This window comes from Sus scrofa, chromosome 11 (genome assembly GCF_000003025.6).
Source record: "Sus scrofa isolate TJ Tabasco breed Duroc chromosome 11, Sscrofa11.1, whole genome shotgun sequence".
Lineage (NCBI taxonomy): Eukaryota > Metazoa > Chordata > Mammalia > Artiodactyla > Suidae > Sus > Sus scrofa.
The window spans coordinates 4129575-4152561 of NC_010453.5; the positions used below are offsets into that span (position 1 = coordinate 4129575).

The 22987-nt window shown below is 45.7% G+C and overlaps 1 protein-coding gene across 5 annotated transcripts in view; it reads left to right on the forward strand.

Annotated features, from left to right (window-relative positions):
* The window catches only part of CDK8 (cyclin dependent kinase 8), a 107060-nt gene that overhangs the window by 75133 nt on the left and 8940 nt on the right, over positions 1 to 22987 (forward strand). For 3 of the 5 annotated variants that reach the window (XM_021065497.1, XM_021065498.1, XM_021065501.1), the window contains 3 exons: positions 10911 to 10968; positions 13335 to 13466; positions 20704 to 20847. In XM_021065497.1, coding sequence (XP_020921156.1) covers positions 10911 to 10968; positions 13335 to 13466; positions 20704 to 20847 — 334 coding nt within the window. The remainder of the gene's footprint in view (positions 1 to 10910; positions 10969 to 13334; positions 13467 to 20703; positions 20848 to 22987) is intronic. The other 2 variants (XM_021065499.1, XM_021065500.1) reach the window with 1 other exon arrangement.

Genomic DNA, 22987 nt, shown 5'->3' on the forward strand with positions numbered 1-22987 from the left:
ACCCTTTGTGCCAAAATAGCTGTCTGCTTTTCTAAGATTAGTTTCAGCTCTCTGGATTTCTAGTCTTTTCAAATCACAGATAGGCTTGTAGTTTAGGTTAGTACAGTTTGAGATAATACTATTTAACAATAATAAAAGGTGGAAGATAGTTTTTTTTTATTTTTTTAACTAAGTTCACAAATCTGTTTAAATAGGAGTTCCCGTCTTGGCGCAGTGGAAACGAATCTGACTAGAAACCATGAGGTTTTGGCTTCGATCCCTCGCCTCACTCAGCGGGCTAAGGATCTGGCCTTGGCGTGAGCTGTGGTGTAGGTTGAAGAGGCGGCTCTGATCTGGCATTGCTGTGGCCGTGGCGTAGGCCAGAGGCAACAGCTCCGATTGGACCCCTAGCCTGGGAACCTCCACATGCCGTGGGTGCAGTCCTAAAAAGACAAAGGACAGGAAAAAAAAAAAAGTTTAAATAAATGCCACGTGCCGTTTTAAATGAAGAGGGAAGTTGGAAGACACCTTAGAAGTGGCCATTCCCATTCCTTGCGTGGTGGTGGTTCTTGTCACACCTGCAGCAGGTGGCCATCCTGTAACTGCCCTGCATTTCCAGCACTGGCTGTCACTCTGTCCCCTTAAGGCAGACTTGTTGCTACACAGCTGTAAGCCTTGGAAGATGAGTCCGAAATTGGGGATTTGTGACACTCTCCCTTTGGCCCCCTCTCTTCTTTTGACTGATTTTGGGTTTTTTCCCTCTGATTAATACCAGCTGGTAAAATCGAAAGTTGTCTGGGCCTTCGTGGTTAAGAATGAGAAGAGAATCAAAAGATAAGAAGTAGGTGAAAAGTGGGGAGAAATGAAAAGTAGCAAAAGGAAAAAGGAGAAGGTTGTTGATGGTGGGAGCAGGGAGGATCTGAGGTCTTCTTTCCTGAAAGGTGGTTCTGTTTCCGGCGGCGTGAGCCAGAGGAAGGACTGAGGCCTGCTGCAGCGGGCCTGAGGTTTGTTTACATCCTGGCTCTACGGATTAGTTACGGGACCTTTGGAAGAATTAAGTGTCACCTTCCTCATCTGTGAAATGGGGCTCGACCCATAGTGTTGTCCTTGTGGTCGAGATGCGCCGAAGTATTCGGAGTGTCTGGCGAAATAAGTGTTCGCCAAGTGCAGCTTAGCTCCAGTCCATCATCAGGTCGCCCTCAGACCTGGAGTACCTCCGGGCGGGAACTTTCTCCCTTTCATTTGCCGCTACGTCACTAGTACCCAGAGTAGCACCTATTAGATAGACAGTAAATATTTATCGACTGAATACATGGAGTCTTATCAGCACTCTCTTCAAAACCTATCTCAGAGTGAACCACAGTGAGGCCCTCCACAGTTGGCCATTGGTTCCAGGCATCTGACCAGTGGCTTTTCTCAAGGCATAGGGAACTGTTGAGCTTGCTTCCCGGGGGAAGAGTAAACCACGAAGGAAGGACAGGTTCAGCAGAGATGCTACAGCCTCCTAACTCAGTGTCCCTGGATCAGTCCGATAAACAGGAGCCAACGAACCAGGAGATTCCAGAATCCCTCGCCACCGGGACATGGATTTAGATTGTCCAGGTGAACTTTCAGGTCTGCTCGTTCATTTTCGTCAATTTCTGTTCATTGGCCCTGATAACCTGACCTCCTGTTTCACACAGTTGTTTTTTTGCCCTCCGCTTACTGCCTCATGGCTTTTTTTTTTTCTTTTTTTTAGGTGTGCACCTACAGCATGTGGAGGTTCCCAGGCTGGGGGTCCAATCAGAGATACAGCTGCCGACCTACACCACAGCCACAGTCACAGCCACTCAGGATCTGAGCTACATCTGCGACCTACACCACAGCTCATGGCAACACCTTGTCCTTAACCTACTGAGCGAGGCCAGGGATTGAACCCGAAACCTCATGGTTCCTAGTCGGGTTCGTTAACCACTGAGCCATGAAGGGAAATCCAACTTCTTATCATTTCTATCACTTCTCTTCTAATCCAGGGTATACTTGGATTCCTGAAAAAACGCCCAAGCGCTCTGCCCCACTTAGAGTCATGTCTCTGGGGTCCAGTATCGCCATCACAACCAGAGTGGTCCCTCTAGAAAGCAAAGCCCATTGTGTTACTACCCTGTGAGACCGCCATGCTCAAATCTGTCCAAAACATGTCACATATGTCTTTTTACTGCAAAGATTGGAAAGCTTTGAGGAGTCGTCTTAGGTGTGAGAAAGAAGACATGCTGCCAGTCGGACTGTCATAACCCAATGACAGAAATATTAAAATTTAAAAAGGAAAGTAAAAAAAGGAATCTAGGGAGTTCCCATTGTGGCACAGCCGAAACGAATCCGACTAGGAACTAAGAGGTTGCGGGTTCGATCCCTGGCCTCTCAGTGGGTTAAGGATCCTGCATTGCCATGGCTGTGGTGTAGGCCAGCAGCTGTAGCTCTGATTAGACCCCCAGCCTGGGAACCTCCATATGCTGCTGCGGGTGTGGCCCTGAAAAGCAAAAATAAAGGGGGGGGATCTATAAAAGTACCTTATCTTTTCCTTGTCATTTGGTAAATAGCTAGGACCTATTGTGCAGTGGCAAATAATTGAGGTGACTGTCTTTTATAGGGACTGTGAAATCTCATCGTTAGGTGTGATGTTTCTTACAGGATTTTGTTGGATACCTCTTATCAGGTTAGAGATATTCCTTTTCTATATCCGATTAAGTTGTTTCTAAGTCAAGAATTGAGTTTTTTAAATGCATCTTCCGCATCTTTTGAGATGGGTGTATAGCTGTTTCCTTTAATCTGTTAATGTGCTATCTTACATTTACAAGGTTTTATTTGGTTTTTCGTGTTGAGCCATCCTTGCATCAATAGGATCAATCCTACTTGGTCTTGATTTTTTTTCCCCCCAGTCATTTTTGGATTCCCCTTGCTAATATTTTATGCTGTCTCTTTTCTTGAGTGGAGCTGGTCTGTAATCTTCTGTTTGCATACTTTGTGTTGTTATCATGATTATATTAGCTGTAGAAAATGATTTTCGCTTCTGGAATAGCTTGTATAATGCTGGAATTATTTATTCTTGAAAGGGTAGGAAAAGTCATCTACAAAATTGATGCTGGTGCATCGAACTGAAGATGGATGATTTTTGACCACCGTTTAAGTTTAATAGTTGTTAAAATATCTGGTATTCTGCAAAACCCTGGTTACAATAAACACTTAAAAATAAATACAAATTACCATAATTGACCCTGGAAGAGATAGAAAGAATAAACAGACTAGTGACAATGGAAAACTTAAAAACATTTGTCACTGGCTACCTTTATAAAAGGTAGTAAAGGCAAATGGTTTCACAGTTGCCTCAGCCATGAAGCAACACATAATCCTACAGTATATCAAGTGTTCTAGAGTAGTGCAAAAGAAAGTTTCCTTAATAACTTTGTAGGAAGAAAGCATAACATTGACACAAACCTAATAAAGATAATAGATCGATGTCCTGTATAAATATTTATATTTATATATATACACATCTTAAATAAAATATCAGCAGGTAGGATCCAGAGGAGTGTTAGAAGAACACTGAGCTCTGAGCAAATGAAGCTCATTTCAAGAATGTGAGTATCTGGGAGTTCCTGTTGTGAATGTGAGTATCTGGGAGTTCCTGTTGTGGCTCAGCAGAAAGGAACCAGAGTAGTATCCATGAGGATGTAAGTTCGATCCCTGGCCTTGCCTTGTGGGTTAAGGAACTGGCATTGCTGTGACCTGTGGTCTGTCTAGGTCACAGATGCAGTTCGGATCCCTTGTGGCTGTGGCATAGGCCAGCAGTTGCAGCCATGATGTGACCCCTAGCCTGTGAACTTTCATATGCTGCAAGTGTGGTCCTAAAAACAAAAGCAAAAAAAATAATAATAATAACAGTATTTGGAAACCTATTAACAAAATTCATATTATTTAAGCCAAGAGAATAATGCTATGGTTATCTCAATAGTTGTAACTGTAAGACTTCTACAAGATTTATTCAATGTTTGACAGAATTTAATATTCATTTCTGATTGAAATTCTTTATAACAATAAGAGGGAAACCTCTAAGCATGAAAAGTAAATATACCAACTCAATAGCTGTCATCATTCTAACCTTTCTGTTACTACCACTCTTATTTGACAATGTCCTGGAACTCTTCTAGTCTAGGAATAACCTGAGAAGCTGTAATAGAGGAGGCTAAATAAAATAGGATAAACGCAATAGTTCTATGCATTTCTTATTTGTTTACTGTTGAGTTAGCAAGTACAGGAATCAAAAGAGCCTTTATTATTTGCATAAATGTAAATAATAAAGATTTAGAGAAATATGGAATTAACGTCCACCAAAATGCTTGTAATGACCTAGTCCTGTGCAGTGAGGTTTTAGGTGAATTTTACTTCCTTTACACTTTGCTGTAAGAATGTGTGTTTTTATTACTCTAATTTTAAAACGTCTGTTGCTAATAATAATTTTTTAATTAATAAAAGACATACGTGACTGAAAGTTAGAAAGATGATCAAAAGCAATTAGGGGCATCTCATAGAGTGTTGTGGAAAAGTCATCTTGGGGGTTACCTGTCGTGCATGGGTCCCCTGCCCTCCAGGAGCTTGTTGCTCGAGAGTCATTTCCGTGGTGAGTTCCTACTGACAGATTGTAGTGTTAGCTGTAGTTATGCCTAGGGCTTTTAGTCTACCAAGCATCATACTGTCTTTTATGTACGTTAGTAACACTTAGCTTTGCAGCACTAACTTCTCGTGATTTTTTTTTTTTTGTCTTTTTGCCTTTTCTAGGGCCGCTCCTGCGGCATATGGAGGTTCCCAGGCTAGGGGTTGAATCGGAGCTGTAGCCACTGGCCTACACCAGAGCCACAGCAACGCGGGATCCGAGCCGCGTCTGCAACCTACACCACAGCTCACGGCAACGCCGGAACCTCAACCCACTGAGCAAGGGCAGGGACCGAACCCGCAACCTCATGGTTCCTAGTCGGATTCATTAACCACTGTGCCACAAAGGGAGCTCCATCTTCTCGTGATTTTGTCTGCGTTTTATAGATGAGGAGATGGAGGTGAAGGTCGCAGGGCTCATGGCTGATGGCATCCCTAATTTATTTTAGCCTTGTTCTTAACCACTTAATTATTTATTACTCAAATGAACTTATCACATCTGTAGTTATATAATGATCGTAGCAATCCAGTGTCACAGGATTTCCATCCCATAACCCAAGCACATTTAACCATTTAATTTTACATCCTTGTCTGTAGAAGTCTGTTGCCTTACTCAAGTGTCAGGGGAAGAAAAAAGTTGAGAACTATTGGTCTGACGTCTTTATCTATTCAAATATTGAAAAAAATTATAGTATCAGATAAAGTATATTTTATTTCAAAAGATCAAAACACATTTTATATCAGCAAAATGATTGAAATAGTGAATATTTAGTGGAGAACTTTTGGTTTCTTCACTTTGGTGGTTGCACAGGAAGACAGAAATACCTAATTAATGTACCCGGACATTCTTTAAATTAGATTTTGACAAAGTTTTTAAACTAAAGAACGAGTGAAGGCGTTCATGTTGTGGACTGGTAGTGACAAACCTGACTAGCATCTATGAGGACGCAGGTTCGATCCCGGGCCTCCCTCAGTGGGTTAAGAATCTGGTGTGGCTGTGACTGTGGCGTAGGCGGGCAGCTGCAGCTCTGATTTGACCCCTGGCCTGAGAACTTCCATACGCCGTAGGTGTGGCCTTAAAGAGGAAAAAAAAAAAGAATGAGTGAAAATGGTAGAATGAATCAATGTGATAAATACAATTGCTTGGCTTTTAGGGCTATATCAAGGGGTATATTTTTTGAAGTAAACATTCCCTGGAGTTCCCCCCATGGGGCAGTGCTTTGACAGCCTGACTGCAGCGGCTCAGGTCACTCTGGTGGCAAGGGTTTGATCCCCTGCCAGGTGCAGTGGGTTAAAGGATCCCGGTGCCCTGCATTAAATGATCCTGCGTTACTGCGGCTGTGGCCTGAGTTGCCGCAGGGGCTTGGATTCAGTCCCTCGCCCCGGAACTTCCATATGCTGTGAGTGTGGCCATTATTTAAAAAAAAAAAAAAAAAATCACTAAAAAATGTATGTCTTAAAAAGTTCAGTGTGTAGTAGAAGATAAAGATGCACATGAGAAGTATTCACAGAGATGCAGATTTTACATTACTCCGTCAGAACACAATAAAAGAAAACTAGAAATTAAAGCAGAATTCTGTTTTCTTAACTATTAGACATCATCAGATGGCAAACGTGCCGTTTGAGATACAGATCAGTGTGTACTGCAGCACGAAATGGTTAACAACCAAACAGAAACGAAGTCATTGCGTGTCTAGGACGTGTGCCGCCAGGCTGTGTTGTGTACAGCGTGTGAGTTCCCAATGGATCTTGGGAACTGCACTCACCGTGGTTTCTTAGGATTTACTGTCTTTTTTTCATAGGCAGATTCTGTTAAGAATCAGCTTTTCTTTTCTTTGTTTTCAGTTTGGTTTTTGTCTTATGTTAGATAATACTTGGTTTACAGTGTTGTGTTAGTCTCAGGTGTCCAGCAAAGGGATTCATTTATACGCAGACATGTATCCATTCCTTTTCAGAAGAGTTTCTCGGAGTGGTATTGCAGAATTTTGAGTCGAGTTCCCTGTGCTCCACAGTGGGCCCTTTTTGGTCCTCTGTGTTGTGTGTAGTGGCGGATGCATGTCAGGCTCCTCATGTGTCCTTCTTCTCCGTCTTCCCCCTTTGGTAGCCACAAGTCTGTGCTCCGTGTCTGTGAGGCCGTTTCTGTTGCGTAGATGAGTTCAGTTGTGTCGTATTTAGACTCCACATGTGAGTGATACAGTGTTGGTCTTTGGCAGACTTACCTCACTTCGTGCCATCGTCTCTGGGCCCGCCCATGTTGCTGCAAATGGCGTTATTTCAAAGAACCAGCTTTTCTTGTTGCCTCAGAGTCTCCACTGTGCCTCGATAACACAAGTGAACACATGAAGCCTTTGGCTTCACCGCTAGAATAGAAAGTTCTTGCAGTGAACGTGACATAGCTGCCACCATTTTGCACTTCTGTGCCTCCGTGAGAGACCTCCGACTGATAGCGGCCGTTTCCTGACCAGCCCAGTTCCCGTCTTTCTCAAGATGTGGCTCCCTGCATCTTTTCTTCCAGAGTTGGCCTCTTGGATGAAACCCGTTTGCTATCCCGGCTGCACGTCGGAATCACCCGGAATCACCCGTGCGCTGTTTGCCAGCGTGACGGTCTGGGGGACAGGAAGCCTCTGCAGGAATGGCTGTGTCTGAAACGCAGACGTCTCGCTTTAGGAAATGGCAGCAGGTGTGTGGGGGAGCACAGCAACATAGAGCAGGAAGAAAAGCCGGGAGGCTGTGAAACAAGGGCATGTTCTCTTAATTATAGTTTTTTTCTGGAAGAAGTGAATTAAGAGAAGGATCTCGTAGTTTCCCATGATCAAATAAGTGTACTTCAAACAAACATCTCAGCGGTTTGTTTCATTGTTCAGCAGGCAGCACACGTGTTCTGTGACCGTTTCCGTGCATAGGATAACCGCTCTTGAAGGTGTTTGTTTCCGTGGTGGCATGACACTTTTAAATCACGCTGGACCTCTGCTCTCTGCAGCCGCAGCCGCGAATGCTTTAGTGGAGTATAGGCCTCGTCAGAATGTCCGCAGCAGAGGTCTGTATGTTGCTTAAGGTGAGGATGTTTGATGGCATGTTAAGAGTCACAGACTAGAAGTTCCCGTGGTGACGCAGTGGTTAACGAATCCGACTAGGAACCATGATGCTGCGGGTTCGATCCCTGCCCCCTTGCTCAGTGGGTTGACGATCCGGCGTTGCCGTGAGCTGTGGTGTAGGTCGCAGACACGGCTCGGATCCTGTGTTGCTGTGGCTCTGGCGTAGGCCAGGGGCTGCAGCTCTGATTCGACCTCTAGCCTGGGAACCTCCATATGCCGTGGGAGCGGCCCAAGAAATGGCAAAAAGCCAAAAAAAAAAGAATCACAGGCTCTTGACCAAAGTGATGGTTGTTACTAGTTATTTCCTGCATCATCACCAACTAGTTGGCATGTTTTGACTCTGTAAGCTAAAACTGCTAAATTCACCAACCGATGGACAGAGAAGAAAGAAATTAGCTTTTCAACGTGGCATTAAATACTGGAGCAGAAATTACCCATCACGTCTTGTGAAGCCTCTCCCTTACTATGGATTAAGCCTCAAAATAAGTAGTGGCCCGAGTAGTCATGATCCGTGTGGGCTTCTGCCGCTTTCTCTTGAGCGTTTCTTTAGGTCGCATTTACGGAAGAAATGTGTGTGGCTGTGTCTCCTAGATCAGAGTATCGTGCCCTGGGCACGTGGAGTGCCACCATGGAGCATGAGGAGGGGGCCATCGTTTCCAAATGGTGTTCTAGAAACAGCGCTTAAACCCATGCTCTTTTGTTTACGACTGTGCAGCATGCCCCACGTGGACTTAAATTCCCTTGGTTAACTGTGGGTAGTGACTTTCAGCCCCAAGACCTACCTCAGATCATGTGATAGGCAGCAAATGCCTAGCCAGATCTTTTTTTTTTTTTTTTGCTTTTTATGGCTGCACGCATGGAATGTGGAAGTTCTCAGGCTGGGAGTATCAGAGCTGCAAATGCTGGCCACCGCCACAGCCACAGCAGTGTGGGATCCTTAACCCACTGAGCGAGGCCAGGGATCGTACCTGCTACCTCATGGATCCTGGTCGGGTTTGTTACTGCTGAACCATGATGAGAACACCCACAAAGTAATTTTTCATTTTCAGCTGGAGCTTTGGCTCCAAACCTCAGTACCAGGCCTGACCTTTACAGACGAACTGTTCCCCACCAGTGCTCAAACCCAGGCTTGGGACTTGGCTGGTCCAGGAGAGAGAGTTTTTCCCCCTTTGCCTAGTAGCAGGCTGACCAGTACCACCCACCCCAGGCCTCTCAGATCTGGGCCCAGCTGCTGAATGAGTAAGAAAGCACGAGAGAGAGAGAGCGCATGTCCAATCCCTCTAAGATGGGAGGCGGACAGAAGATGCCCGTGTGTCCTTGTGCTTTTGGCAGACTTGGACGTAATCCTTCAGGAGCACTTTAATACTAGAAAAATCCATCACAGCAGACGAGTTAATGAGCTTGTAGCTTTGGAGAAGCGGTGGAGTTTGGGAAGGGGTGGAAGAGGCCTGGGAAGTGAAAGCTTCGTCACCTCCGCCTGTGACTTCAGAGTTTGAATTGTTGATGGTCAGACTACCCGTGTATCACTCCCAGCATTAAGGGGGGCATCAGATTTTGCCGGGCAACACAGGGGAAAGTTGTGGTGGCAGAATTAATTAATGGGCTGCACGGATGTCGTTGCGAAAGGCTTCGTCACAGAACCCTGCGACAGACACCCCGAGTGCGGGGAGGGTGGTGGTGGGCGGCAGAGGCCAGCGGGGCGAGCTCGCAGGAGCCCGGGCCCCGTTCCAGAGGCTCTGGTCTTCCTCAAGGGCCGCCCGGGGGCCAAGGAAGGTGAAGTGTGTTCGTGACAGTAACGCACAGCAGACACTTCAAAGGAACTTTTGAAAAGGTTTGTCCTGCCTCTGTCACTCTAACCACCTCTGTCCTCACTCCTGGCAGTTTGTTTTTAAATCTAGCTGTAATCGCAGTCCGGGTGTGGCTTTCTCTTCCACCCTTTGCCCCTAATTTTCTCCCCTGTGACTGTGGAGGATTTGAAGCAGGGGAGGGAGGCGATCGGCTCCTTTGTGGAGCTCCCCCTGCAGTGACGCACGACAGCGGTAGGCCGGTAGGCCGTCCCGCCCCGAGGACCGTGCCGAGATCGCCGGAGCACAGACACCCCCGCCGGGCGAGCAGGTCCCCCAGCCGAGGGCATTTCACCCTGAGGCTCCGCGGGGTCGGTTCTTTTCACTGAGGATAAGAACACAGTTTGGTCCTTGGAATTTGGTAGGATAATACACTGTGAGTTACGTTTTGTCAGTCATAGCACAGGGGCTGTCACTGCCTGTGGTCAGGAAAGCCTGTGAACTGGTTTCCGCTGTCAGCGGCCTTCGGGAAAGTCTTTGATTCTGAGACGGCTTTGGTCCGTGTCTGAACGGCGTCGTGATCCGGTGGCACCGAGCAGGTTGGTGGACCTGCGGTCAGATCAGGGGCCCGGCCGGCCGCCCGCGTGAGCTTCGGGCTTTGCCTCCCCTCCCGTCCCTCCTCCTGCACAGGTTAGTATACAGTTGGCACCGCCGTTAGTCCATTCAAGATGATTTTAACTTTAGGTTTTAGTTAATCTCAATATTTTTAGGGATGTTAAAACTCTTCGAAATAAGTGCTTGTGTAAAATCTCCCTTTAAATGTTGGTTTCCTTTTTTATTTAAAAATGAACACCTCAGCACTGTTGAGGCCATGGAAAAGTCCTGTCTATTACTTCGCTAACTCATTTAGAAAAGACTTTATAAATCGCTTTTTTAATAATTTATTTGAAACACAGGTGCATACTCTGCCGTTTCCCCATCATTACATTGCTACCTAGAGTTAAAAATACTTTTGAAGGTTTGTTTTCCCGTAAAATTGCAGGACATTTGATGTAATTGGAAGAGTTAGAGGGAAACCCCTGAGGCTTTCTGCCGATGTTCCGCAGTGGTGAGAGCAGACTGGGGGCCGCACCGACAAGGGCCTTAGCTCCACGCGGAGAGAAGCAGCCCCGATCGGGGCCTCGTCACGTTTGCTTATTGCTTTGCATATATACACATAAAGCTTCTTTGGTGACGTCCTGTGTTTGATTTTAATTTTTGAGTAAATATGGTTTTTTAAAGGTGGATTTATGTTGTATTGACATATTGTCTATTTAAAAGAAACCTCTACTGTCTACTGAAAAAAAACACTATTTTGTTTCCACAGAAACCTGCTAATATTTTAGTTATGGGTGAAGGTCCTGAGCGAGGAAGAGTAAAAATTGGTATGTTATATCTTTGATAAGTCACAGTGTAGCTCTCTTTAAAACTTCTGCAGGCAGCTTGATCACTTCTCATTTTTGCTGTAATAATATGCATATATTCATGGAGTTCCATATGATCGAAGCCATTTCTAAAGATTATACGTTAAAAGTGAAAAACGTTTCACACTCTTGAAAGGTGTCAGACAATCTTTAGAGACTGAAGTGTTCTAATTATAAAATGAGCCATGCAAATTTCTTAGAAATTTTTGCCTCCATTAAAAATAGCCTGTAGAGGTGAGTGGCTTCTGTCCTTGTTAGCAGCCAGCCTCACCTTTGGTCACAAGGGCACACAGCAGTACCAGGAAGTATGCCGTCAGTTCTGACCACCTGAGCCAGACTAGAGCAGAACATATGCCTCTGTCAACCCCCTTGAGCTTAGGAATTACCACCTGAGAATGCCACTGAGGCTGGGTGGGTTCTAACAAGCCTTTGCCTCAAGGGAAAGACAGTTACTGAGCATTCTCTACCTCGTCATGTTTTCTTATATATCAAAGCCGAATTTTACCCATTTCTGGTCTGATAGCCTATGAGGATATAGAGGACAGAGCTAGATTTATTTATCCTACCTGGTTGTTTTTTCATTGTCATTTCCAAGTTGTGTTTGTCACATTTACTTAGTTTGTTTGTGTGTGAGTAGAAGAAATGCAGTAACTAAGTTGCACTAAGTTAAAAGGCAGAGGCTTATGGGAGTGTGTGTCACAAAGTAAATAGGAATTTCTGATGGCAAGATTTAACACGACCTAGAATTATCAGCCGATTTGTACCATTTTACCAACAGAGAAAAACCGAGGTGTGCCTGATGCTTCTTCCTTTTCCTCCCGTATAAATTCCCCAGAACGCACTTTCTACTTCTAATTAGACTCTTGAAATACTCTTGATATAAATTTTGCACATTTTTTGGTAGTGTGAACATTTGACACACCTCAGAATGCTCCTGCTCATTGACTTCCTTTGAGAACCAGGCCCCATCCGGACTCACCATAGGATCAGCAGATGCCTGTTAAGGCCTTCCCTGTGCTTGTCAAGGGTTTTGTCCAATCCGGCTTGGTGGCATCAAAGTCAAATATAAGTTCAAAGCATCCAAAATAAAAAAGACCGAGCTGAACGGGATGCAGATGTGTCTTCACTGTAAGATTTGGGGAAGGCTGATCTATTGCAAATAACCTCCTTTGGGATTAGACGTCTGCATGACACGTATGATGTTGGCAGGTGGGGGACACAGTGATTTAGGGCACTCACCACATAGAAGAAGAAATACTACCTCTTCTGTAAACCAGTACTTAGTAACCTAACTCATGGGTTTAATTCTGTCCTGAATTTCTGTGTTGGTTTTTTTGAACCGCTATACTTAAGTAGATTAGGTGAGGGCCTACTTCTTTAAAAACATGTATTTGGAAAACAAAACTAAAGAAATGTGAATGAATCTTGAAATCCTTGAATAGGTGGTATAGGTGGCATAGGGATTGTTCATTCAACACGCATTTTTGGCAAAAGCTGTTTGGGATGACACTGCGCTTGATGCTAAAAGGGATAGCGAGATGCAAAATACACAGTTCTTGCCCATGAGAAGCTTACGGTTTCGTAGGTTACACAGCCAGGCGCGACTAACTGCAGCGCGTGTTCAGCTGTGCTCGACGCCGTGAGCGTATCTCAGCACAGCTCCAGCCCCGAGACAGGAGTTCGTGACATTTGTCAGATGAGTTCATTTCTTCTAAAGTCAGTTTCCTCCTTTGAAAAAGGAGGCGATTGAATTATATGATCTTTAAAGGCTTTTCTAGCTTAAAAAAGAAAAACAAAAAACCATGATTCTTTAAAAATAAGTTAGTAAAGTTCACCCCAAATTAGTGGGGAGGAGACAGCGATATTATCAGACTCTGTAGTCAGTTTCTGGTTATACCAGTGAACATGCTTCTCGATGCACAGAGTGGGCAGCCTTCCTCTAACTGATCTAGTGTCTTGGTGCATGTGACCAATAAAAAGAATCGAAATGCAGTTTGACCACCCTGTCCCGATGCTGGTGAGACAGTTGGAATGACATCTGCCTGGAGGGAGGCGTAGGGTCACCCGTGACCCTGGTAGCCGGCGTGTCTGTGACCCAGAGGGAGAGTGAGTGACGGCAGTTTGCAGCAGGTGGAGATCTCACACTTACTTGTCTTATTAGCGTGGGCCTTCTGACAGGGGTGAGAGAGGTTTTGCTGGTTTTCTCCCCCCAGAATTGACACTTTTTGTTATCTTACTAAAGTAGTAAAGTAGTAAAGTTAGAGTAAAAAATGTAGTAAAAATATGTAAAAATCTTTTTACTTAACATTGTCACTGTTTTTTTCCAGCTGATATGGGCTTTGCCCGATTATTTAATTCACCTTTGAAGCCTTTAGCAGATTTGGATCCGGTAGTCGTGACATTCTGGTACCGAGCCCCAGAATTACTTCTTGGAGCAAGACATTATACCAAAGCTATTGGTGAGTAGAGCTCGTTAAAATTCCATGGCCTTTGAAAAGTGGCTTTGTGGTGGTAGAGTATACGTATTTCTGTATATTTTTAAATCAATTAATATAAAAAAATTCTAAAAGGAAGAGCAAAAACTACCCTAAAATTCCACTATCTAAAAAATACCATCATTAGCATTAGGGGTGTACCTTTCCAGACATCTCTTTCTGATAGGTAAATAGATGCTGAAAAAGTTTTTGAGTGTATGGGATCATACTATGAATTTTAAGTAAAACGTATTTTAAGTTTAATTTTACTTGAAAAGAGAAATAAACACAAAATTTCTTAATCATTGAACTTTAGACAACTATTTCTTCATAAAAAGAAATATGCTAGAAGAAATCTTTTAGCTGCTAAAAGATCCCCTTAAAATTAAGGACAAAAGATTATGCAGATAAGTAGGAGCTGAGACCGTCTTAATTCACTTTGCAGTTTTTGATAGTATTGATTTTCCCCTTTTGCGCAGAATGAGGACGTTAGTGCTCTTCTGCTTCCTCCTCCACCAGCCTCTCGGTTTGTCAAGAATATGAGTAAAGTCACCATCAAGACACATACTTCCGTCCTGTGGGCGCACGTCATCCCCGCCCTTAGTTGCCCTGAGCGTGTGTGTTGCGGTGGGTTTGATGCGCACCGCCTCCGTCCTTTGCTCACCGCGTTCCCATTTCTGACATCTTTATGCCGCTTCATGTTACTGGCAGAATTTTATCACCAAGTCGTTTTTCCTTCCTGTGTCTTGCCTTTTTCCCTTTTATGAGGGTCTTCGTTGCTTATGTTCGCTGTTCTCCGGGGGGGTGGTCACCCCGCGTCTGTTGCATTAGCTAACTCCACCCGCAAGTCTTCTCTCCTCTGCTGTGCTCTGGATTGGGTTTCATCCTGGCCTTTGCCTTTTCTCAGGGTTCGATCCGTTTCTTTCATTTCATCCCTTGGCTAAGGAATTTATCTCAGAGGTAGCTTTTCTGCTTGTTGTATTTCAGGAAAAATGCCGTCTTCACGCTTTATGGTTGGGCAGGGCTTGAAGTTCTAGAGACAGAACCGTTTGCCTCAGGACTTCGCGATGCCCTTCCGCGGTCTCCGAGCACGAGCGTTGCTGGTGGACAGTCTGGTGCCAAGCATTCTTCTCTCTCTGCGTTCCCTGGGCCTCTTCCTTTCTCCTTGCTTTGCCCAGCAACGTGCTGGGCACTTGGTGGGCACATTGAGTGTGAAGGTCACGTCCCGTGCCTGGAGAATGCTCTGCTCCAGGTCTTCATTTCTGCCCCTCTGTTTTCTGTTCCTCTCTTTCCTAAGCTGAGTCTAGGCAGATGTTAGATTTCCTGGATTGGTCCTTTATACCGCCTTTCTTCTCATGTTTTTCTGCTTTCGTCTCTTTTATTTCTATGAATCCCTTCTCGTTATCTTCTTATTATTAGTCTTCATAGCATCTCATTTTACGGAAAGAAAAGCTTCCTGAACACCTGTGAGGACAGTTGTCAAGGTTCCTTTTAAATTGTAATTTGCTGTATTCCTGGGATCATCTCCTGTGTTTTGTTCGTAGTCACTTTTTATTTATATGTCTTGGTCTCGTCCCATAACGTGGCGAGTGTCCTTCAAGTGTTTGTCGACCCTTGAGGTCTCTGACTTTTAAGAATGAGGTTACAGGGAGATCCCTTCATGGCTCAGCGGTTATCGAACTCCCACTGGTATCCAAGAGGCTGTGGGCTCCATCCCCAGCCTCGCTCAGCAGGTTAAGGATCTGCATTGCCACGAGCTGTGGTGTAGGTCGCAGATGCAGCTCAGATCTGGCGTTGCTGGGACTGTGGTGGAGGCTGGCAACTGCAGCTCTGATTGAACCCCTAGCCTAGGAATTTCCATATGTCGCAGGTGCAGCCCTAAAAAAAGCAAAAAAAAAAAAAAAAAAAAAAAAAAGAAAAAAGAAAAGTGAGGTTACAGGAAGCTGCTTGGGCACTTTGTGTGCATGACTGGCGGGCTTTATTGAGGGTCATCCAGCAGAGAACGGCCTCAAGCTGGGGGCCCCCGTGCCGGGGCGCACGTTTCTGCCTTGAGGACCTTGAACTTCTCTAACGGGAGAATCCTTCCACCTCAGGCCCACGCTCTTTAAGGCTGGCAGGGCCGGGGCAGTAGATGAGGGGGTCGATGGGGGATCAACAGGGCAAAATACAGACTCTGTAGCTGGAATTTCCAGGTACAAAATGTGCCCAGATTTGCACAGGACAAGGCTGCTTCCCTCTCGGCCGTAGTGCCCTGGACTGGGGCCTTCTCTCAGCTGGCCTTGCATGTAGCTCTGCCAGATGCGGTCTGCACGAGACCAGTCTCTTCTCACCCTGATCTTAGAGTACCCTCTTAGAACTTGCTGGTCACACAGTCTAGAGCCGCCACTCTGCCTTCCCCACCACACTTCCAGCTCACACTGTCTTGACAGCGTCCTTAGGCGGCACCTGAAATCCCCTGAAGGGGTGGGCATTGCCAGCTGTTGACCCCTGGAAGCCAGTGCTGGTGTGGACATAGTGCCGACGGCCCCTTGCTGGGTCAGTGAACGAAGCTTGTCCCCGTGGCTCTCCTGCCCTCTGACTCCTGTGCGTTTGTACCTGCATTACTTGGCTGCCAGCTCCGTGTCGCCTCAGAAAGTGGAAAGAAGAAATACCTGGGCTCGTTCCCCACGTTAGTCTGGAATCCAAGTGTCTTTTTCACAAGCTCTTTCATGCTCACTCATCTTCATACCTGCTGGGAGAACACATTCTGCTGTGTGCAAGAGCAAGGGTAGGTTCAGGTACTGGATCTAGGACTTTGCGGTTGTGGGGCTCTAGATCGCTTTACAGACCCAAAAGTATTCCAGAGTACAAGCTGTTTGCAGTCAGTTAGAAGGAAAAGTAAAAATGATTGAACCTAGTCCTGTTTTCGAATGTGTGTTATTACGTAAGCACACACTTGGTTGTCTTTTTTGCAAGTGTATGCTAAATGCTTAAGCACGTAAACTCATATGATATGTAGGTATTTTTTACACCTAGAAAATGAATATTTAAAAAAGCACTGTTACTTTTGGAAAGACATATTAATAGACTATACAAATGAGGGAGTAGTTACCTAATCTTAGCTTCTCTTAACAGAAAATTGGAGACTGAACTGATTTAAATTGAGGAAAAAGCATACTATCCCACAGGCTTTTTGGCTCTGGCTCATTACTCATTATCTTTTCCTTTCTTCACGAGAAACCTGTATTTGATCGTGCGCATCAAGATTCATACCACCTGTTATTCTGCAGTCCAGCACTTGTAGGCCAGGGCTGTTTGTCACAAAGCTGGACTCCCCGCTGTTGGGTAGATCCCTTGTTCACATGGCGCTCTAATTTGGGAAAGAGAAGGCCTTCGTATTTTCCCCCTTTCTGCTTTTCATCAACATTAGAATCTGTTGGGTAACTGCTGGATACATTGTTTAAAGCTTAAGAGACGCCAAAGTAAGTGCAGATTATGTCCTTGGCCCTCAAGGGATTTCCGTCCAGTCGAGAAACCAGTGTGAACATGTGCGCAAGGTACCACTGTCCTCTTTGACCAGTGGAGCTATAACCGAGATGCGCACGCTGACATGTGGCCTTGGCTCTGCCACCAGGGTGGTGCTGGTGGTGGTTAGGCCTTGAGTCCCTTATAGCCTGGTTTTATGAAGGCGCGAGCTTCGCCTGAATCATCTGTAAGATCCCCCTCAACTCGAAACGTTCTGTGGCCTTAGACAGAAACCACTGCTGCTGCAGGAGGACCTGGGGGCAGACGGCTGGAGCCAGAGTCTCCGCAGGCCCCACCCGCAGGTGCCTGGCTCAGCCCAAAGCATCCCTGGAGGATGCTTTCTTTCAAAACATTAGCTCAGGAGGTCCCATCGTGGCGCAGGGGTTAGCGAATCCGACTGGGAACCATGAGGCTGTGGGTTGGATCCCTGGCCTTGCTCAGTGCGTTAAGGATCTGGCATTGCCATGAGCTGGGGCGTAGGCCGGCGCGCTACAGCTCCGATTCCACCCCTAGCCTGGGAACCTCCATATGCTGTGGGTGCGGCCCTAGAAAAGACAAAAAAATAAAAAACCCACTGGCTCAAAAAATGATAATATGGGTACCTTACAGACTGCTTGTTTGTTTGCGAGAGAGTCAGAAATCATACATAAACCATTTTGAAGAGAAGTGTTAAAAAGTAGAATAAAGGAGTAAAAATCAACCTTCTTCCGTGGTTCCCGTCTCTGCCACACCCTCCGCGCACGCCACCACGGCGCAGCCCCTGTCCTCACGTCCTGACTGCCCCATCAGACAGCTGTAGTGGGTGCAGAGGGCAGGACCTCTGTGGCTGCGTTTGCGTCTGGTTGCCGAGTGTGCTCGTGTGTCCACGTCAGTGGCGTCCGTGAGAGGGCCCGGCTGCCAGCGGGGGTGGCGGCTCATGTCAAACCGAAGCTAAGGGGCAGCGGAAGAGCGGAGGGGAGATGGACCACGCCCGGCCCGCATCCCCCACCCTCATCACAGGCAGGTTTCAGCGCTGAGGTTGTGCACACTCCCTTGTTCAGAACTGCCTGCTGAATCGTTAGGCCCGGAGGGCAACTGATGGGTTAGTCAGCCGTGTCCCGTGTCCCCGGAGACAGTGGGATTCAGTTCAGAGTGTGGGGCGCTTGGATTGACCTTGCGGCGAAGGCTGCAAGGAGGTGTCAGGCTTAGCAGGCCCTGGGGCACTCTTACAAGTCGAGTCACAGTGGGGCTTTTCAGCTCAGGTGTTTGTCCCTGAGTGGCTGCCCACCGATGAGGTTCTGTTAAATGGGAGGTGTTGATGAAACGGGGAGTGAGGACTGGCTCTGTCGTTAGGGTAGAAGCACACTTGCTGCTTGGCCGTTATCAGCACATCTTGCCCGTGTGGGTCTGTGTGGCCGCCCCTGACGGTCCACCTTGCCTGCTGAGCTCACTTGCTACACACTGGCATCCCCGGTTCTGAGAAGTAGATGGGATTTATGTGTTTTTATTTGCCGAGTCTTTCTAGAAGGAGTTCACCTCACAGGTAGGTGAGCAGGAAGGGACTTTCCATGAACTCAGCACAATCTGAAAAGCTTGGCAGGGTCGGAAGAGAGGCTTGTTGACCGAGGTTTAGGTCTGAAATACGAGCCTGATCAGCCAGCTCACACTCTTGATTAATGTCTGGAGCAGTCCGAGGAAGGGAGGGATGGTGGGGTGAGAAAAGGCAAAAGGTAATGGAAAAGCGCCGACGAAAGAGGTTGTTCAGGTGGGGTTAAACACGGTTCAGTGAAGGAGTCTTTCCTTCTTTCCTGACCCCCGCCCCCGCCCCCCGCAGTGAGGCTTAAGGGCAGCTGAAGCGCTGGTCCCCTCATCTTCCTTGGCGTACTTGTCTTCTTTGTTAGCGTTTTCCACAACCGGGATGAGTCACTGCAGTGCTTCTTGGGTGCTGGGAGCATTGCCTTAGAGCTGCAGACTGACCCACAGCCCAGTCTGTGCCCCCGCGGAGCCGCCTGTCCTCTCTTGGGTTAAGATGATCCGGGTCAGCTTTCGATGGAGTACCCGTGTGAAAAGAATAATCACAGAATAATTAATTTCCCCATTTACTCTCGGATGCTAGAAAGAACATAGCTCGGCCTCTGTTTCTTGGTGAGGCGTGGGTGATGTTGGCTAGACTTGGTTCTCTGAAGAACCAAGGGGAGAAAAATGAAGAGCTAGCATGGTGTCTTTGTTAAAATCCCTTGCTTGTAGCCTTAAAGCCAGTAGAGGTTAAACTTGTTACTTTGAAATGTGATGATTTTACATTAAATTAAATCAATACCTAGATCCAGTTTTAGGAATTCTCAGTTATTATTAAATTCAGTTTTAAACTCTGTTTAAGTGACCATTATTGACACACCTGAATAATCGGCGTTACTAAGAGTGATTTTGATTTGTCCTTCTGGAGTTACTTCTCTTTCCCACGGGTATTGGTTAGATCAGTTAAACCACTTACTGAGCGTCTGCTGTGTGCACAGCCTTGTCCTGAGTGTGGAAAAGTTATTCTTGTCCGTTGAGGGATTTCAGAGTGGAGACAGAGGACTTTCAGCTTCAGCTTCTAAATTAGCATCTATGTCTTTCGTCTACTAATAGTTCTGTTGAGTAAGAATTTAATATGAATGAAAGTCAGCCAGTAACTTAAAGTGAATGAAGAGAATGTGTTGTTTATGAAGGAATCCATTTGCCTGGCATTTATTAGAAATGAATTTAGAGGGAGTTCCCGTCGTGCCTCAGTGGCTAATGAACCCGACTAGTATCCATGAGGACTCGGGTTTGATCCCTGGCCTTGGCTCAGTGGGTTAAAGATCCAGCGAGGCCGTTAGCTGTGGTGTAGGCCGGCAGCTGCAGCTCTGATTCAGCCCTCAGCCTGGCAACCTCCATGTGCTGCAGGTGCGAACATAAAAAGACCCAAAAAAAAAAGGAAAAGAAAAGAAAAAAAGAATTTATAGCGTCTGTGCTTATTTAAAGGTGCCCCATATTTCCTTGCTTTTATTAAACACCTAACATGCAAAAAGTCTGAGGCGTAAAGCATAAACACTGAACAAAAAGCTGTTCCAGCAGAAACCCTGTTTCATAGGATATTTGAGGCCAGGCCTTCTTGTCCTTTTCTGGTTGGAATAGCCCTTGCTGACTGCTGCTCACATGGAAGGATAATTATTAGGCTTTATAAATTAATAAGTACCTAAACTAGATAAAGATAAAAAATATTTTTTCCCTCAAACAATGGTGGTGATTGTTTTTGGCAAGTATGCCCAATTTCAAAAGCTCTTTGGGTTTTCTGTTTGTTTATTTTTTTTTTGTTGAGTTTTATTTATTTATGGTTCCCATGCTCCATGTGTAGCTTTGTACGTATTTTACAGATAAGGTAATGTTGGAGGCACATAAACTCACCAAAGATTTTAGGTAATAACTTTGATTTAAACTGGGAGTGAAGCCACTGGGTGGGTTGGAGGTATAACAGGGAGTGAAAAACTGGGGTGGGTGGGGTGGGAATATATATTTACAAAAAATATTCCTTGATATTTATAATCGCCTAGGAATTAATGTGACTTATTGGGGGGGAAAAGAACGAAAAAACACTCCCTGCCAAGATAAAAATGCATTTTCTTTTGGAAAGAACCACTTTATTTTCCTCCTTTTTCTTTTTCCCTTTCCTTTTTTTTTCTTTTCTTTTCCTTTTTTTTATTTTCTTTTTGTTTTAAAGATATTTGGGCTATAGGGTGTATATTTGCAGAACTACTAACGTCAGAACCAATATTTCACTGTCGACAAGAGGACATCAAAACTAGTAACCCTTATCACCATGACCAGCTGGACAGAATATTCAATGTAATGGGATTTCCTGCAGGTACACATTATGTTTTTGTTTTTGTTTTTAAGTCACTGTTATTTGAACTTGGATATCTTCGTTGGAAAGGTGTCTATTGCTAGCTAACAAAAGCTCCTCTTTCTTGATTCTTTATGATTTGCATTAATCATAGATCCACAGAAATAGCAAAATTTGTAGAGTTCACGTCTTAGCATAAAAATATTTAAGGGTTTCTTGAATTTAAGGAGTGTATTTTTGTTTGATTTTTGTTTAATGTTTGACCTGGTACAGTATTTGCAGTCTCTGTATTTAACAAGTGCCTTTGGTTCCCAGCATCGACAACTATGAAGGAAATTCAGTGGTATGTGTTTTTGGCTGGCAGCACGTGTGATGCGGCCGTTACTAGGTCTGCGCGTGCACATTTTGAACGCTCAGGCGCTGTGCGGAATCCGGGTACGGGACAGCCTGCTGGGTGCTCTCTAACCCCCATCAGTAAGGACAGTGGTTTAAGTCCGCACAGTGCGATGGGAGGAGCGCCTCACGGCGACCGCAGCGAGGACGGCCTCGGGGTCTCGCCACAGCGCGGCTCTCCAGCTGGGTCCCAGCCCTTGTCCCCCAGAACCACAGACCCTCACGCACCAGAAGCCGCCCAGAGGTCCCGAATAATGAACATGTGTTGAAAAACACCTCTGTTTTTGATAGTCAAGTACTTATGAGACGTTATTTCGTATTAGAAGGTTTTCTTAGTAACTCAAAATGAATGGAGAAAAATCTGGGAGTTGTAATTCCACACTCCCTTGTAAGGGGTTCATTATCAGTCAATACCGAATCACTGTCTTTCTCCAAAACCGGCCCCCGTTTCTGCGAGGACTGCTTTGTGGAGATGGGACTTCATGTGGCCATTAAGCATGTGTGTGTCGGGCACTGTGTTAAATAGATGGCCGGTGGCACAGACACGACTCTCGCCCTCTTGGAGTTGTCATTGTTCTGCTCTAAACAAGTAGGATGTTGAAGGAATAGGAGTAGCTTGAGTAGAGGGAGAAGAATGGCCTTCCTTCCCACGTCCACAAGCCCTCAGCCTTCCGGAGGCCCCTGGGCGGAGCGGGGCTTGGGGTGGCAGCCTCTGTGAGAGGTGGTTCTGAGGTGGTCGCCAGCGTGCGGCTCGGCTTAAGGGGAGCCTGAGAGCGGGCGGCAGCCTTTAGACTTGAGGTGCTGACGAAGGAGGACCTATGATGAGCTCCTGAGAGCTGGTGACGTGGTTCTGTTCCATTTGAGAAGGAGGAGTGTGGCAGCGGTGTGTAAAAATCAATTTAGAAGAGAGAACGGAAGGCAGGGAGCCAGCTGGTTATCTGTAGCAGGTGGAGAAGTGATTTGGAGGAGAAGAAAGGAGAAATGTGTAATTTTTTTGCAGGAAGCTTGTGATTAGGGGAAGATTAAAAGATTATCTCAAGATGTCTAGCTTGAGAAATTGACAAAAATAGAGAAATTGCAACAAGGAAGTAGTTAAGGAGAAAATTGCATTTAGGAGTTGAGCGTATATATTTAGTTTACAATATGTGATGTCTGTGGAGGTTAGGTAGCACATATTTTTACAAGTAGGTTGGAAGAAAAGCAAGCCTGTGAAGGTCCTTGAAAAGCGGAGGTGCTCTTAAGCTACCTGCCAGAGTGCGGGTACCTGTGGACTCTCCGTGACACCCACTGATGGTGACAACAAGCTTCTGAAGTAGCAGGTGGTGTTGGAGTAACTCTGACGCCAGCAAAGCCTGACGGAGACATTTCCCCCCTGATGTACCGCTGTCTGGTTATAGTAACGTTGACCCAGCCAGCGCACCACCAGCTGACTTATTACTATTCCAGTTAGAGCCGACTGGGCTCCACTGCAGACAGCTGTTACTGCTTCCGTTGATGCCATTCCAAGCGGTGTATCTAAAAGGTGGCAGGAAGGAGGGCCGTGTAAAAAGAGGTGCGCTTACAGCCGCCAAGGGGAAGGTGGCACGTTTATTGTTGAAGAGATTGGGTGCTGAGGTAACAAGAATTTTGGTGTGTGAAAAAAAAAGTGACTTTGCACATAGAAATAGAAGCACTTAATAATAGAAATACTTGTTTGCACCTTGTTCCCTTCTTGTTACGGAAATGAAGGTTCCTTAGAGGAAGACGTACAAAGTAGGCATTAAGAAAA